Source organism: Leptonychotes weddellii, chromosome 3 (assembly GCF_054177405.1).
Source record: "Leptonychotes weddellii isolate Sample4059 chromosome 3, ASM5417740v2, whole genome shotgun sequence".
Classification (NCBI taxonomy): Eukaryota; Metazoa; Chordata; class Mammalia; order Carnivora; family Phocidae; genus Leptonychotes; species Leptonychotes weddellii.
The window spans coordinates 97,269,900-97,286,363 of record NC_138371.1 but is presented as its reverse complement, the minus strand read 5'-3'; the positions used below and the strand labels follow the sequence as shown (position 1 = coordinate 97,286,363).

At 38.3% G+C, this 16,464-nt stretch overlaps 1 protein-coding gene across 2 annotated transcripts in view; it reads right to left on the bottom strand.

Annotated features, from left to right (window-relative positions):
* Positions 1 to 16,464, bottom strand: part of CNTNAP5 (contactin associated protein family member 5) — a 741,254-nt gene that overhangs the window by 82,565 nt on the left and 642,225 nt on the right. For both annotated transcript variants that reach the window (XM_081814618.1, XM_081814619.1), the window contains exons 18-19: positions 11,092 to 11,331; positions 2,993 to 3,217 (exon numbers count right to left, since the gene is read on the bottom strand). In XM_081814618.1, the coding sequence (XP_081670744.1) occupies positions 2,993 to 3,217; positions 11,092 to 11,331 (465 nt within the window). The remainder of the gene's footprint in view (positions 1 to 2,992; positions 3,218 to 11,091; positions 11,332 to 16,464) is intronic.

Genomic DNA, 16,464 nt, shown 5'->3' with positions numbered 1-16,464 from the left:
GTATTCTTATTATACTTTTTCCAACAAATTGTCATTTAATTACTGTTTGAAGGCCTCCAATGACAAGGAATGCACTCTTGCTCAAGGCATTTGCCTTATTGTTATAACCTCTGAATTCCTAGGAGATTCATCCTCAAGGTTAGACAAAATCTAACTTCTGGTAAGACGGCTTGAGAAATCTGGACAACCTGATTCCCTCATGTATCTAGATTGTCCATCAAACACTGTAAGGCAGTTTTGTTTTTTTTTTTAAGATTTTATTTATTTATTTATTTGACAGAGAGAGACACAACGAGAGAGGGAACACAAGCAGGGGGAGTGGGAGAGGGAGAAGCAGGCTTCCCATGGAGCAGGGAGCCCGATGCGAGGCTCGATCCCAGGACCCTGGGACCATGACCTGAGCCGAAGGCAGACGCTTAACAACTGAGCCACCCAGGCGCCCCTGTAAGGCCACTTTTGAATCTCTCTTTTTCCTTAACATGTTTAGACAGCACAGCATCCTGTTTATTTTTCTTGCTCCCCATAGTTCCTGATACTGTGCAGGTGGGAGTCATTGAAAGAATGAATGAATGAGTGTGTATCTCCACTGCATCTCTGTATGATAAGATGGCAGGAAATGCCCAGGATCCTAAGTCAGAAAGACATCTACCACTGTCCAGTGTGACAAGAGTTCCTTAGAGCAATGGGGGAGGTGGTTCTCTGAGACAGGGTGAGGGGAAGTGGGCATTACATGACTAGACACTGCCTGGACACCCATCTCCTGTGAGTTATAGACTGAGATGTGAAGCCTGAATTTTCACACTGTCCCTGAGACCTAAGCTTAAAACAAACAAACAAACAAACAAGGCACAGGTATCTCCTTGCTTCCTGCACTTAGCCAGGGCTTAAAAAATGCAAATGACTATGGTGTCAAGTAGAACATTCAGGGAAGTGAGGCTTTAGAGTATAAGAAAATAGGAGATCAGGAAGAATTCAAGAATGCCTTCCCAATTAAATAAATTCAAGTTATTTATAACACCCTATGTTTCAAAAAATAAATAACACTCTTCATTTAGAGCTATGGTTAAGAACACAAAATATGCTACCAGAGTCAGGGAAGGAAGACTGAATTCTAACTCTTTTACTTACTTGCTTGTGAGATTTTAAGCAAGTTATTAAGTGTCTGTATGCCTTAGTTTCTGGAGCTATGAGATTAATATCACCAACCACATAGGATTGTTGTGAGAATTAAGGGCTGTGCACATTAATTAGAATAGTGCCCAGAATGTGTGTGTATGTGTGTGTGTGTGTAGAGAGAAAGTATATGGAGCAGTATGTATATGAAATCGAATATTCCTGTTATGCATTGTCTGTATCCATAGGTACAGCCTGGCAGGTAAAAATGTGCCATTGAATCACACCTAAAAGATGCTTTGGGGAAAATCTTGCATCTCAGGGCTCTGTAACTATCTTACTATAGTCCAGCCACATCAGAGCAGAATGGTCTAGCTTAGAGGAAAGATGGTGAAGCTGATTATCAGGAGATCTGGCTTTGGTCCCAACCGTGTCATGAATTATCTGGCTGACCTATGTTAATCAGTTAATCCATGCTTAAGCGTCCTCAACCAGACTTATCCACCTCACAGAGACATTATGGGGGCAAAGTTTAAGATATGACAAGTTAATATAATGGTTCTAATCATACAAAGGTCTGCTGATAAATAAGAGGTTTAATAACCCATAGTGGTTCCTTTCTCTTTGTAGGCTCATCAAGATCCGATAGTCTTGGAGTGGTTAGTCACTACCCCAGGAACCCTCTCTCTTTTTTCCTTCCCTTGCATTTGCTCTTAGAATGAATGAGTCCTGTTATTGTCTGTGGGACACTTATTATTAATGTACTTCAGGCCTGATTGAACTCACATGCCCACCAGGTTTGATCCATGTGTTAGGCCCACACAGCTTTCTTTATTTTCAGTGTCATAGTCACAGGGCAAGATGAAGCAAAGAAGAATAACACCCATCCCCTACCCCCCACTCCCCAAAAAAGTAGAGCAAGATAAATACCTGGAGTCTCTGTGGAGTCTCTGCCCTAAGGTCTGGAGAGGGCAGAGTGTATGCTGTATATTCCAAGCCTCCTTTCTTCTCTGCCCCAGCATAGTCCAACCTGGGGGATGGTTCTAAAGCCCAGACTCCTCTCATTGTATCGGGGCAAATTACAAGAAGAGGAAGAACATACTCTTGATCACGGGAACCTGTTCTTTGAGACGTGACTACAGGGATGTCCACATCTTTGCCCTCTTTGTCTGTTCTAATAGTTGTTCCATCCCCTAAGATTTTGATCTCACAGTGCCCTTGACCAACAGTCCTCCTCATTGTGAGGTGGAATTACACAGTGAGGGAAGAAAACCTGATTTCTCCTAACAGCTGTCAGAACTGGTGTTCTTCAACAGCCCTTGCATGAAGTGGGCCCAGTTCCTGTACCCCTTTAGCCTTCGCATATTCCATCTTGTTCACATTCTCTTCAAAGTCTGATTCTCAGCACAATGCCCCATATTGCACAGGGATATGATTCACATACACCACTTCTCTCCAAGACCTAGGCAATTAACTCTTATTAATACAGCCTACATTTTTGCTTTTTGTTTTAACAGCCCTCAGTAAAGGCGACTGCAGCAAAGATGACACGATATATGTGATGAGTGTCCTTCTGAAATTCAGATATGCTTATGATCGTCTCTTTTACACTTAATGGATTCCAGCACAGAATAAATAATAAAGAATTACTGCTACACAGTTGAGGCAAATTAAAGGCAATGCATTTGAGACTTCAGCAATGAATACCAAATGCAGGTCATAAAGGTAAAGTACAATCAGGGCTTTGGCTGGAGGTCCAGGATTAAGCTGCCCAGGTGGGACCAAATTTAGGTTGAAATTATGCAGTGTTCTGAAGGGCACGCACTGTCCCTCTAGCCCACTGTGACACTCCATCAGACTTCATGCTGTCAGTACTCACCATTCTTGCAGAGCAGGACAGCCAGGTAATCCTGAGAAGAAGAATTGATGTAGAGCAAGAGGCTGGGCGCCTGGGCTGTCACAAAGCTAAATGCAATATTTTCCTTGGATGGAGTTGCATCTGCGTAAATCGCTGAGGATGAGAGGCTTATATTTTTGGTCACTGGGTAGGGTTCTTGAAACATATAAGTAACTGAAGTGCCAGCCTCAAAAACAGCAGAAACCTCTGAAAAATAGAAGAGGGGAATGCACACATTGCAACATTTAGTTGATTATTCAGGACAGCAATAACTGTTTATTGTTTGCTATGCATCAAGCACAGCATGAGGGTTTTTGCCGGAATTATATAACATGCTTTCCACAATAAGTTTGAAGTGGCAGAAGTCGTTACTCTTATTTACAGATGAGAAATATTAGGCTTGCAGGGGTTAAGCACCTTGAACAAGGTTGCATAGCTAAAAAAAGAGAGCTGAGATTTGCATCCTGAAGTTTTGTTCCAGTTTAACATACATTTGCCGTATAACTACCATGTGCCAGGCTTATTTCTCAAGAAGCAAAGATAAACTGTCCCTGCCTCCAGCATAGTAGAGATAAAGTTTACTGGGACCTTCTTAGTTTCAAAACTGAGATTCTAGCAGTTCCAGCTTGTGTTTTTCTGGTGTGTTAGGAGGATTATGAGTGGGTCCTAAGTTACTGAGAATAGGACACTGGGAGAAGCAGTGGTAATTCTCATAGTGTTGGGTAAAATATTAGGATCTGTGGAAACAGAAAATAGAGAAGCTGTGGAACTAGTAGAAAAGGCATAGGTATCTAACCTCCGGACTCCCTTTTCTTTTGGGTGCCTAGGAATTGGTATTCAATCAAGATAGCAAAGGCGTGAACAAATAAGCCTTCCTATGGGATACAATTCCTATAGCATAACGCATTGGATGGAGTTCTGCCACCACCATGGAAAAAGGCAGCATCTACAAACCAATGACATTCAATTAGCAGGAATGTGCAAATCACCCACCTTCCCTGTATCATGTGCTCACTCCAACTGTTACCCTTTTAGTTTGTTGGAACGAGCACAGGATTTGGCTTCTGTTCTGGATCTGAAGGCTCATTCAATACCATACTAGCTGTGTGGTCCCAGGTAAGTTAGTGAACCCCTGTGGAGACTGTTTTGTCATCTGGTGAATGGGAAACATAACACCTCCACAGTATTTCTGGGTGACTAATTGTGAGATATTGTGTGTAGAACACTTATAAGAGATACACTATAGTTGGATCTTGTAGGCTCTTCATATTAGAAGAGACTTTAATCTGAACCCGTCACAGTTTCCTTCACAGACTGTATCTGTTTATTTACTGAATATCCATCCAAATGCTGAGATATTCTTTTCTTTCAATACAGGCTGCTCTAAGTTCTCCTTCAATTTTATCTCTATACAGTAATATAGTATCAGGGCATGGAGGAAAGTTTCCTTCATAGTACAACATAGCTTGGATCTGGCAGCAACCCCCTACTATAAAGATAGCACAATAAACATGAACCCATATTGGCATGATTGATTTTTCTTTTTCTGGAATGATGTAGAATTTTCCTAATTCCCCACGAAATCCCCTGATTGAGTTGGTGGCACCTAGAACATAATCAATCCTGGCTTTCCCTTCCTAATTCTATTGCAAATTTGTTCTACCTTTGTGAAAATTCCATAACAGCCTGTAAGAGTGCCAAAAAATTAAAGTTGCATATTTATGCATATTGTTAGCAGATTGGGAATACCAGTTCATTTTGACTAAAGGTTCAGAGAATGTGTTCTGCATTTATCATTTGGGTTACATTAGTACTCCTGATTACAAAGATATGCGGCAGAGACTTGTGACAGTGAGGATTCCGGTTAATCATCAGCTTGATTCAAGCACTTTCCTTGAGTGAATTTCCTCAGGGACATTTGGCCTGCATTTTGAGCTACTATCTCCTAGTTAACAGAATAATGGCTTTTATTTGATGTTGTGAGTGTGTTCAAATGTAACTGTAATACAGAGCATTCTGTTATGAATAGCATATTAGATATGGGCATATATATTACATTTTTTTCTTAATACTTAGGACAGGAAATTAAAATGCAAAGCACTTTTAAACTAGAAATATCCTACCAAATTTCTGTCTTCCTTTCTCCCCTAGTCCCAGTTCTAATTATTCTTAATGTTTAATTATTTTAATGTTTAATATTTTGATACTGTCAATTTTAACATAAAGCTTCCTTCAGCAAACACCTGGATTCTATTATTCCCTAAGTGTCTTATATTTTATAATCAAAGAGTTTAAGCTCCCTGACCATATTTAAGCTCTCTGAGTGATTTGTCTGAATACACAAAACCACTGGGCTCATTAGAAGAAAAATCTTAATTTGGATGTGATCATCTATGACCATCATGCTACTCCAAGGCCACAGAAGAAATATTAGCATTATCTATTGAGCACCTACTTGGTGGAAAGAATTATGCTGATTATGTTCTGAGAAGAAAGGACACGTATCAAACAAAACAAAACAAAACACAATGGAAGGTAGTCTGGAGTGTGATGTGTGTGACAGAGACAATGATTCCTAGAGCTGGAGGTCTCTGTGGCTACAATAGCTTGACCAGACCTTATAAAGAGGAACTCCACACTGACCAGGAGTAAAGTGTGGAATGAACTAAGAGAAACAGCTAGGAAATAATGTGGCACTGAAGAGAGTGTGTCTCTGAGCCAGCTGTGGAGTCTGACAGATGGGAACTGACACTTGGCTCTGCCCCTCTCTAACACTCTCACAGGATCCCACTCAACCTCAGCTCATGTACAAGTAGAGATGGATTCAATCTTGCAGTAGGTAGAAGGACTGGAAGACATTATGTAGAAGCACAACACATAGCAGGAACTCAATAGACAATAGCTGGTCTAAATAATAGTGATAGAATTTAGAATTAGAATAAGCGTAAGGTAATGAGTAGGCTAGTGATTACCTAGAAATCAGTCAAGGTGTGATTAATTTAGCAGAACATCAAACTAAAAATATATGAAACAACTGGCAATTTGAATGCTGAGTGGATATTTCATAATATTAGACATTATTCATTTTTCTGATGATGATGGTCTTATGGATCTGTGTTTTTAATAAGCTCTTATATTTTAGCAATACATATTGTAATATTTATAGATGAAATGATGTGATATTTGAAGTTTGCTTCAAAATAATAAAGGAGGAGAAGATGTGAATATATAGATGAAATCAAAATGGTCATGAGTTGATCATTTTTGAAGCTAGATAATGGGTGCATGAGGATTCTGAAACTCTTCTCCCTATTATCACCAAGAATTGGGTCTTTTTGTAAAGAAAAGTAAAAAAAAAAAAGTGATACACACTGGCAGGAAGGTAAGTATTAAAGAACTTTTCAACAGGTTTTTGGCAACTGGTAAGGCATACTTACATATGCATACTATTTTTTTCACTGAAGTTCCATTAGCAAGAAAATAATCAATCCACGTGTTTATCACAGCATTATTTATGTGCAAAAGTTGGGGCAATCTAAAATTCCAAAACAGGGGTGCCGGGGTGGCTCAGTCAATTAAGCATCTGCCTTCAGCTTAGGTCCTGGGATCCAGCCCTATGTTGGGCTCCCTCCTCAGCAGAGAGTCTGCTTCTTCCTCTCCCTCTGACCCTCCCCCGGCTCATGCTCCCTCTATCGTCTCTATCTCTCTCTCTCAAATAAATAAATAAAATCTTTGAAAAAAATAAAAAAAAAGAATAAAATAAAATTCCAAAACAATAATAAGAACAAGCACTTAGTGAGACTTTATTTGCCAGGCATTATGCCAAGTGCTTTGTGAAATGCTTATTAAATGTCACCACAACCCTCTGTGATGGATTTTTGAATTTTCTAATTTTATAGATGAGAAAACCAAGAAATTGGGAGGTGAGTTACATAAGTGGCATCACACACTGTAGACTGTAGATGAGCCAGAATCTGAACTTAGGCAGATCAAGTGCAGAATGATGCCACTATTGCTAAGCTAAACTGCTCTGGGGATAGAATGGGTTAAGTAAGCAGAGGCAATCCCACCAGTGGGAATTTATTGCAATCATTAAAACTGATGAATTATATAGAAATCTCTATAAAATAAAATAAAGAAAATTTGATATAAAATGTAGACATGAAATACAGAATTATTGCAGCTATATTAAGTACAAAGAAAAGAGCTAGAAGCAAATCAGATTTCCTTTTTAATATGTCTATTTGAGTAATTAGATTTTTTTCTAGGTTCCCAAATATATTTCCAAATAGAATTCCAAATACATTGTCTAACTTTTTAATTAGAAAAAAATAACAAATGACACCACTATGACAGCCATATACAGATTCTTCATATAATGGTGGGGGTGCAGGTGGGCTAAAGACAAGTACACATTAATAAATGGTGTTAGAATAGCTGGATATCTGCAAGTACACATTAATAAATGGTGTTAGAATAGCTGGATATCTGCAAGTACACATTAATAAATGGTGTTAGAATAGCTGGATATCTGCAGGCAAAAGAATGAAGCTGAACCCCTATATCACACCATCTACAAAAATGAACTCAAACTGCATCAAAGACTAAATGTAAAAGCAAAACTATAAAACTCTTAGAAGAAACAATGTCCATAAGCCTTTGTGACCTTCAGTGAGGCAATGATTTGTTAGACATAATACCAAAAGCACAAGCAACAAAAAGAAAACAGTAAGAACCAGATGTTATAAGAATTAAAACTTTTGTGCTTCACAAGATACTATCAAGAAAATGAAAAGGGAGAAAATACTTGCAAAGCATATATCTAACGTGAGAATTGAATTAAAAATATGCAAAGATTTCCTACAACTATACAATAAAAAGAAAAAAATAACTCAATCAAAAAATGGGCAAACACTTTAAACATTTTGTCTAAGAACATGAAAAGATGTCCAATGTTATTAGTCATTAGTGAAATGCAAGTCAAAACCACAATGAGATACTATTTCACACAGTCACAATAAGATGTCTTTTATCAAAAGGATGGATAATAACAAGTGTTGGTGAGGATGTGGAGAAATTGGAATCCTTACACTTTGCTGGTAAGAATGTAAAATGGAGCAGCCACTTTGAAAACAGTTTGCCAGTGTCCTCAAAAAGTTAATTACCATATGACCCAAGTAATCCCACTTCTAGGTATATACCCAGGAGAACAGAAAAAGATAAAGCCATACAATATGTACCTGAATGTTAATAGCAGCATTATTTATAATAGCCAAAGAAACGGAAACATCCCATTGTCCATCAACTGATGAATGCATAAACAAAATGTGTTGCATCCACATAATGGAATAAAGTACTCTTTGGAAATAAAAAAGGAACAAAATACTGAAATGTTAAGTGCTACAACATGGATGAACCTTGGAAACATTATGCTAAGTGAAAGAAACTACACATTAAAAGGCCACATAGTGTATGATTCCATTTATATGAAATATCCAGAATAGGTAAATCCATAATGACAGAAAATAAATCAGTTTTTTCCAGGCACAGAGGGGAGAGGTGAAGGAGGGGTAGCTACTAATATGTATAAGATTTCTTTTTAGGGTGATGAAAATATGCTGAAATTAGATAATAGTGATGGTTGTGCAACTTTTGTGAATTGCTAAAAATCATGGCATTATACAATTTAAAAGGGGGGATTTTAGGGAAGAAAAAGAGACACACGCAAAACATTAAAAAAAATGAATCTTATTACCATATTCCTATACTGAATGAAATTAGGGTGTTAAAGAGAAAAAAGAAACCAAAAAGATGCTGGATGGGTCTCCAGCCCTGACATTTATTAGGGAGTCATTCGACCTCTGTGAATTTCAATGTTCTCAATATGTTAATATCTTCCCCACTAGGTTGGCCAAGAGAAATGTATGTTGTGGTCAATAATTACTATTTAATTGCATGATTATTATTACTCTGTACTGTAATCAGAAACAGAGAGTAGGTCAATGGATTATAGTTCTGGCCCAGGCATTGGTAATTCCACCCCATATATTTCTAGTATTTACACTCCGTAAAATACATATGCCCTGGGAAGTTAACATGGAAGACTAACCCAATCGTGAGCACCCTTGTTTAGGATCATCTCCTAGCTAGTGACTCTCATTTCCATTCCAGTTCCCCCAGGTAACTGGCATGGCTAAAAGTCTTGGTTAAAAGATTCATCCTACATACTTTGCAGCTACTGCATATAAAGGGAATCATTTCCTTAGATTTATGAGAAAGAGGAGAAAGTTTGGAACTGTGAAATATGAAGCAGGCTGAAAAGGCTAAGCACATATTTGTCTATTTTGCTTATAGATTGAAGTAAAAAGTTGGGAGAGAGCACAGAGGCTATTTCAACATATGCTGCTAAAAGATATGGTGATATGGACAGAAGATAATTAATCAGAGTTGTTTCAGGAAAAAAAAAAACCACAAAAGCCAATTAAAAATTAAGCTAAATTTAGAACAATATGATCTATGAGATGTTTGAGCAATGTCCCTGGAGAAATGTAGAATCACACTGTTCTTCTTCTTCTTCTTTTTTTTTTTTTTTTAAAATTCCAAACACAGGACTTGGGTATAGATCCTATAGAACAATGCTAGTTTAACTTTGTGAGAAGGCCTGATGGTGTTGATTCTGTATTTGCTTCTTCTGGCCATGTGGGACCAGACTAAGGGTGGCATTTAATTTTTTTAGGGGCAGTTATTCAGATACCTGCCCCAGTGTGAAAATCCAGTGGCACTTGGCTTGTCTTAGCCCATGGTCAACACCTACTGGGATGGGGCCACTTTATGTCAAACTCCATGCAGGGCCCAACACACTGTTGGCCTTAAAATTTGTACCAGTCATTTTCTCCCAAGGAGTATAATGATTCTCAACAATAATAAGCAAGTAATTCAATCTAACTGTGGAGAAGGCCAGTGTAAATTATGAAGAGCTCAAATTACAGAGTCCTTCAATGAGAACACTGGGTGTTCTTCTTTTGTCTATTGTTTTTAAGTTCCAGCAGTAAATTGGACTAAATAAAGCATTGTTTGGTAGAGGTGTTTGGGAAATGCGTTTTAATGAATTGACAAGAATTATGCATAATTGCCATCACTGTTTAAATGTAAATCGTATTTCAAAGTAATTAAAACATTTTATTTTAATAGTTTAAATGCTGCTCTTGAAATATTGTTTACATTATTTGCTCAACAAACATTTTTTTTCCCATCAATAAAATAAACTTTAAAATCCTGCAAAGATAGATAGGAGACCTAATCTTTTGTCCTTGTATTTGAAAAAATACTAAGTGTTTATATTGAATAATGTGATTTTATAGTTTGTAGAGTTATTTTGAATTTTTCTAGAGAATTTACACCATGACCATCACTCCTTGTTCAAGGTATACATCCATCATGGTTAGTTTTATCAATGCAATGAATTCATAAGACAGGAGAGGATATAGAAAGACCCTGGGACAGGGATTTTGATCCCTGTGTTCCATTCCCAGCCCCTTGATGAACCAAATGTGAATCTCCAGGCAGGGCTTTTAAAGCTTCAGACTCCACTCACATCACCTGCATAATAGGGAGATTTTACTAGATGCATGGTATTGTTTCTACTGACTTACCTATAAGTTCCCTGTTGTAAAAATACTTGAAAATGGCTCAAGCATCACTAAGACTCTTCCGGGGTACAATCTATAATGCTGCCATTACATGCATGGGTTAAGGAACTGGGACTGGAAAGATTAGTGCGTCCCTCGAGATCAGGCTGATACGACAGAGATGAAAGTCCACCTCTCCCAGTGCTCAGCTGGCCTCAGCCAAGGAGAGCGTGTTGCACTGTTACTATCCATCCTGTTCGGTCTCAGTGCCAGTGTCCACACACAGTGAAAATGGCTGTATGTAATTATGTTGAGGGGCCACACAGAGTTTTTAAACAGAGCAAAATTGAAGAAGGTAAAAGATCACTTAAGGAGTGTCTAAGGGCATGACTTGATCATGGCTTATAGGTACTGCAATACAGCATGGGGATGAAACAGAGGCATCTACTGTACCTTTTTTGCAAAAGGGTCCTTCATATGGTGAATTGGTGCAATCACAGAAGTACCCACTGTACTTCTCCACACACTTGCCCCCATTGTGGCAGATGCTACCATAAGTGCTGCAATGACCTGGGCATCCAGGCCGGACTCCAGATGTGACCTTTGCCCTCTCTTCCAGGTCCAATTTCTGCCCATTCAAGTGTAGGGAGCGTATGCATCCTAGAAAGCCTTTCTGTCTTGATGATGTTCCCCCTAAGCAGTGAAAAATAAAAAGAAAAAAAAAGTAAGATATCATACAGTTCAATTCTTTTAGGTTTAATATTGACACTGGTAACTGTTAAGCACTATTCTGTTGTCATGCTGTGTTGAGCTTTTCCATTACAGTTTCCAATGAGAATTAGGAATTCAAATAGCATGTGCAAAATGCATGTCTTTCCAGGCTGGGAACCTCCTCACCCCTAACTCCAAAACAACAACAACAACAAACAACAAAAACAAAACAAAACAAAAACAAAAAAACAATGGGGCGTCTAGGTGTCTCAGTTGATTGAGTGTCCGACTCTTGGTTTCCGCTCAGGTCATGATCTCAGCATCCTGGGATTGAGCCCCATGTCTGGTTCCACGCTTAGCAAGGAGTCTGCTTAAGAATTCTCTTCCTCTGCCCCTCCCTTTGCTCTCTCTCTCAAATAAATAAATAAATCTTTAAGAAGGAAGGAAGGAAGGAAGGAAGGAAGGAAGGGAGGGAGGGAGGGAGAAAGAAAAGATTATATTTCACATGGAATCCTATAGTTTATGATGTTTAAGACAGAAACTACAGATTACCATGTTTCTTGCAAATGAAATAAAATGTGTCATGACATAGTCTATAGCAGACTTTTGTCTGAAGTAGAATACTCAAGCAGGATTGTCCCTTCTGATGGAATTAGAAGCAAGCTGTTAGGCACCTCAATTTAGAAAACTGCAACAAGTTTGTATTGCTCATGCAGTGCAATGCAAGCACTGGAAGGTGGGCAGGCTTTAGGACAGACAGACATGGAGTCATACTCCATGTCATTAGCTGATTAGCCATGTTGACCACTGATCACCTCAGCCTTTGCTACATGATCTGTAAATTAAGAATAAGTTTGTTTAGTGTGTTTACAGTAAAGCTTAGTGAAGATCATGGAATACAGCACATACTCAATCATTATTCTTTGCTATGCCCTCTCCTGAGCCCTTAAAATGACTCAGACAAGTAGGTTGTTTATATATGTACATTACATATGTACATTACATATGTATATATATATATATATATGTATATATATATATATAGAGAGAGAGAGAGAGAGAGAGATCCTAGCACTAACCTCCAAATTGTTATTTGGAAGGCAAATTTGTCCTTTTGGATTAAAGAACAGGATTCTAACCCAACTTTCTGCTGCAGGGACATCCTGAAGTTTTCAGAGAGATTCATAATGCTTGTTACAGATTATTCAAGAATGGTGTAGATTCAAAGTGACAGAGGATTTTGTTACCATTGGAAATCCAGGACTCTACTAGCCTAAACCTCTGATGTCAGAAAAATGTACACTGAGAGACAAAAGTCAAGAAATTAAGCTAAATCCCATCAGCAGGTATTTGTTTGGTGCTCAAAATTATGGGAAATCCCAGAGAAGACATGGGTCCAGCCTGCCTTTAAAGACACAAGTTCTACTCCAGATTCAACAGTGCGGGCTCAAGTCCACACACATGAATAAATGGAGGGCACCCTCAGGTGTTCAAGATCTACAAAGTATATTAACAGAGACAAAAACAACAGGGGCAGGACAGACTTTTCACTTATTTTCTGTATCTATCAACTCTCCTTTCTGAACCTCATTCATTTCTAGCCCTACAGCTCTATTAAATCTTGGTCTAGCAAATGACCAGATAAAAATATATCCCCACCAAGGTGGATACAGATGAGAATTCCAAATGTGTCATCTCAGACCAGGAATATAGACTTTAGACAAGAAACAAAGCAGTAAGTTAAAGAAATGAGTTAGGTAGCCTAAACATTCCTGGCATCAGTCAGCCTCGCAGGGTGGACAAGGAAATAACTGGAAATGGGTTTGATGGGAGTATAGAGTGGGGTTGAGGGAGTATTGCGACTTCCCTGAATCACACCAGGTCTACAGACACAAAAATACGGGGATGGCAGCCACTGGCTGCATCCACAGACAGACGTAACACTCCAAAACATCTTTTATTCTGAAATAATGCTGAAACTCTACTGTATTTTCAGGTCTGATAAGTGACATTCAAAAAGGCCAGGAGGTCAAACCCAAATTGCATTCTCCTGTCTGTCTCAATTTGAGTGAGTAAATCTTTTAACCACAAGATAAATCAATTATAAATACAAGCAGATCATAAAGGAAGGCTCATTATTTCCTTTCCAGAGATTGTGCAGAATAAAGAAGGGAGGATTTATGTAGTCAAATGTTTTGTCTTGTTTTTTTTTTTTCCCCTTATTTTGCAGTCACTCCCTGTCGTAGATTTGAATAACTCTTCATATATCTTGTTAGTGGCATTTTTCTTCTAGCAGAGGTTGAGAATGCAAGGTCTATTGCACATTTTCTCACGTGTGACTTAGTCAACAAGTTTATAAATGGAGATGAAAGTGGCTGGGGTGGTTTCCCTGGCAGAAATGCACTCCTTGAGGTTTGAGACATACAGATTATGGAGAGAATGATCCAAAACAAGAGGATCGCTTCACTCTGAGATGCTGACAAAACACGTGACACAAAGAACTATGAACAAATTGCACAATGAACTAAATTTCAGTTTTCACCTGACTGCTTTACATTCTTTACAAAGGATAAAATCTAGAGGTCAGGCTCCTTTTTCTTTATGGAGAAGTAATAGGTAGACTAAGAATAGAATATTTCCAGAGAGATGTTCCTTGCCTACACACTCACACAGTCAGGTTGTTGGTGCTCTCCATTTTCTGACGTTACCTGCTATGTGTAGAGTTTTGTTGCAGGTGTGAACCTTCTCTGAACGTTGAATACTCTACAGAGATGCAGCCACAATCTTCCTTCCCCCTTCTTGCTCAACAGTCCTTTCTCCCCAAAAAAGTGCTTTGGATGTGCTCTTCCAGATATCTCTGGTTCCATCTGCTTATGCTGCTGCTTCTTCTTCTTCTTCTTTCTTCTTCTTCCTCTTCCTCTTCCTTTTTTTTCCAGTGTAGTTAACATATAGTGTCATCTGCTTCTTTATACCCCTAGATCCATGGCCCTAGTACAATCTTCCTCACCTCAACTTGATTCCCATCAACAACCTTCTAATTGATCTGTCTACACTCAGTCCTGACTTTTCTCATCCATGTACCACTTTGCAATCAGAAAGATCAACCAAATTTGAAAATTTGATTCTGCCATTCCTATTTAATGCTCTTCAGAGACTACTGATTGTCCTCACGATCAAGTTCAAATTCCATTGCACAGATGATACAATATGAAAGATCTGGCCACCACTTACCTCTTCAGCTTCCTTCTCCCACATTCCCTTCTCTGACTTCAGTGCACCAGGACTTCTGAACTACTAGTGGCTCCCCAGGCCCTTCTGGTCTGTCTTGACTTTGGATCTCTTCATGCATTTTGCATTTATGTGGCATGTTATCTTCCCCGTGAGTTCTACAGCTCACAGTACTCTATCCCTGTGATTATAAACACACACACCTGCACTCATATACACACATCCCTTCCCTACATATCTTCTGCCTCCCAGTATTTATTTTAATTAGTTACCAATTTTATTTTAAATGAGAAATATTTTTAAAATTCTAATAAATCTTTGAAATAATCAAATCTGTTAACCACGAACCTGCTTTCCTGCATAGCAAAGCTCAGCTTCAGCTCTTTTAAGGTAGAGGCAGTTATTTTAAGATGGGGAATCCAATCCCCACTTGGCCACATTCTCCACCAGAACCACTTCATTCATTCATATTGCCTTTCTGGCCCTTGTATGTATTTGGTTTTTCAACTGCTACTCTAAGATACTTTGTTCTTCACTTGTATGCATCTTGTCTAGAATTCACTAAAACATTTGAGGAGGAAGAACAACAACAAAACTCTAGCATCATCCTCAAAGCAGCTGATAGTCATGTTTTTGAGGCTTTCATTTAATCTGAAAGCTGACAGAGAATCAGAACAATGCTTCTAATTTTTCTTAAAAAAATACATTTCAAACATACTTGTATGCTAGAAACCTTATCATTAACTCACTGAATACCCAAAGGGAAAGAATGTATTCTTCATATTATTTGCATAACCTAGTTGAGGAAACATAGTGCCAGAGAGATTGCTTTGGCCAGAGTCAAGAATCAAACAGATTTTATATGGCAGAGTCAGGTGTTAAACTGTGATCTCTTGACCTTCAAAGCCTGCATACCTTGAAAGCTCTAAAATTCTAAAATGAATGATTTGATTAGACAATTTGAGTCAGTACTATAATTAAGTGATCCTTCTACCTTCTTACCCTTATCTCTAACATGGTTTCTTCCAGCAAGTAATATGCATGCATGCATTTATTCTCTTGAGTTTGAGCTCACTCTTCCGGATAACTATCACCATTAGTTGGCTGGCCTAGCTAGAAGCAATTCTGCATGAGACACTACAGTTGGCCCTTGGTATCTAGCATGTTCATTATGATGATGTTTCCTTTGACTGAGTATGAATCAACTCATAAAAATGTCACTATCATCATTCTAAGCCTGTCTTAGAAAACCTCCATGTGTCAGGTTCACAAATGCTCATCACGTTCAGAATAATATCTCAAATTTTTTGTGGTTCTTGGCACCAAGTGCAAAAGCCACTATTTATTTCCTGGGTGCCTGCTTCTTTCCTTCACATGCTCAAGCAAAATTCCTTTGTTGAGAACTCCTGATAAAACACTGAATGTGCCAGGTTGGACTGCAGATTCACAAAAATAATAACTTTCCTTTTTTCTATCTTTCTTCCTTTCGTGCTTGGTTTTTTGACCTTGAAGTTGGAGCAGCTGTTTTTTATATGAATTACAATAGCCAACTGAACTACAGGTGCATTTACCACTGAGATTCCAAATTCTAAAGTTGCAGCAGATTTAGAATATACATGATGAATAAATATAAATAAACTAACCATCAGTTATCTTCTGCTTTTATCCCACCCCTCCAACTGACAGAGTCTTGGTACCAGAAGGAAATCTTAGTGGAAACTTTAATTCTAAAACATGATTTTCTTAAGAACAAGGCATGCATCTGGTTGAATTTGGCCAGATATAGTGATTTCTTGCTCATAATCCAATAAACACACACCATTTAATAATACAGGTGACACTAACTGGATATTTAAAAAGTAAAATAGTGATGCAACAGTCAATTTG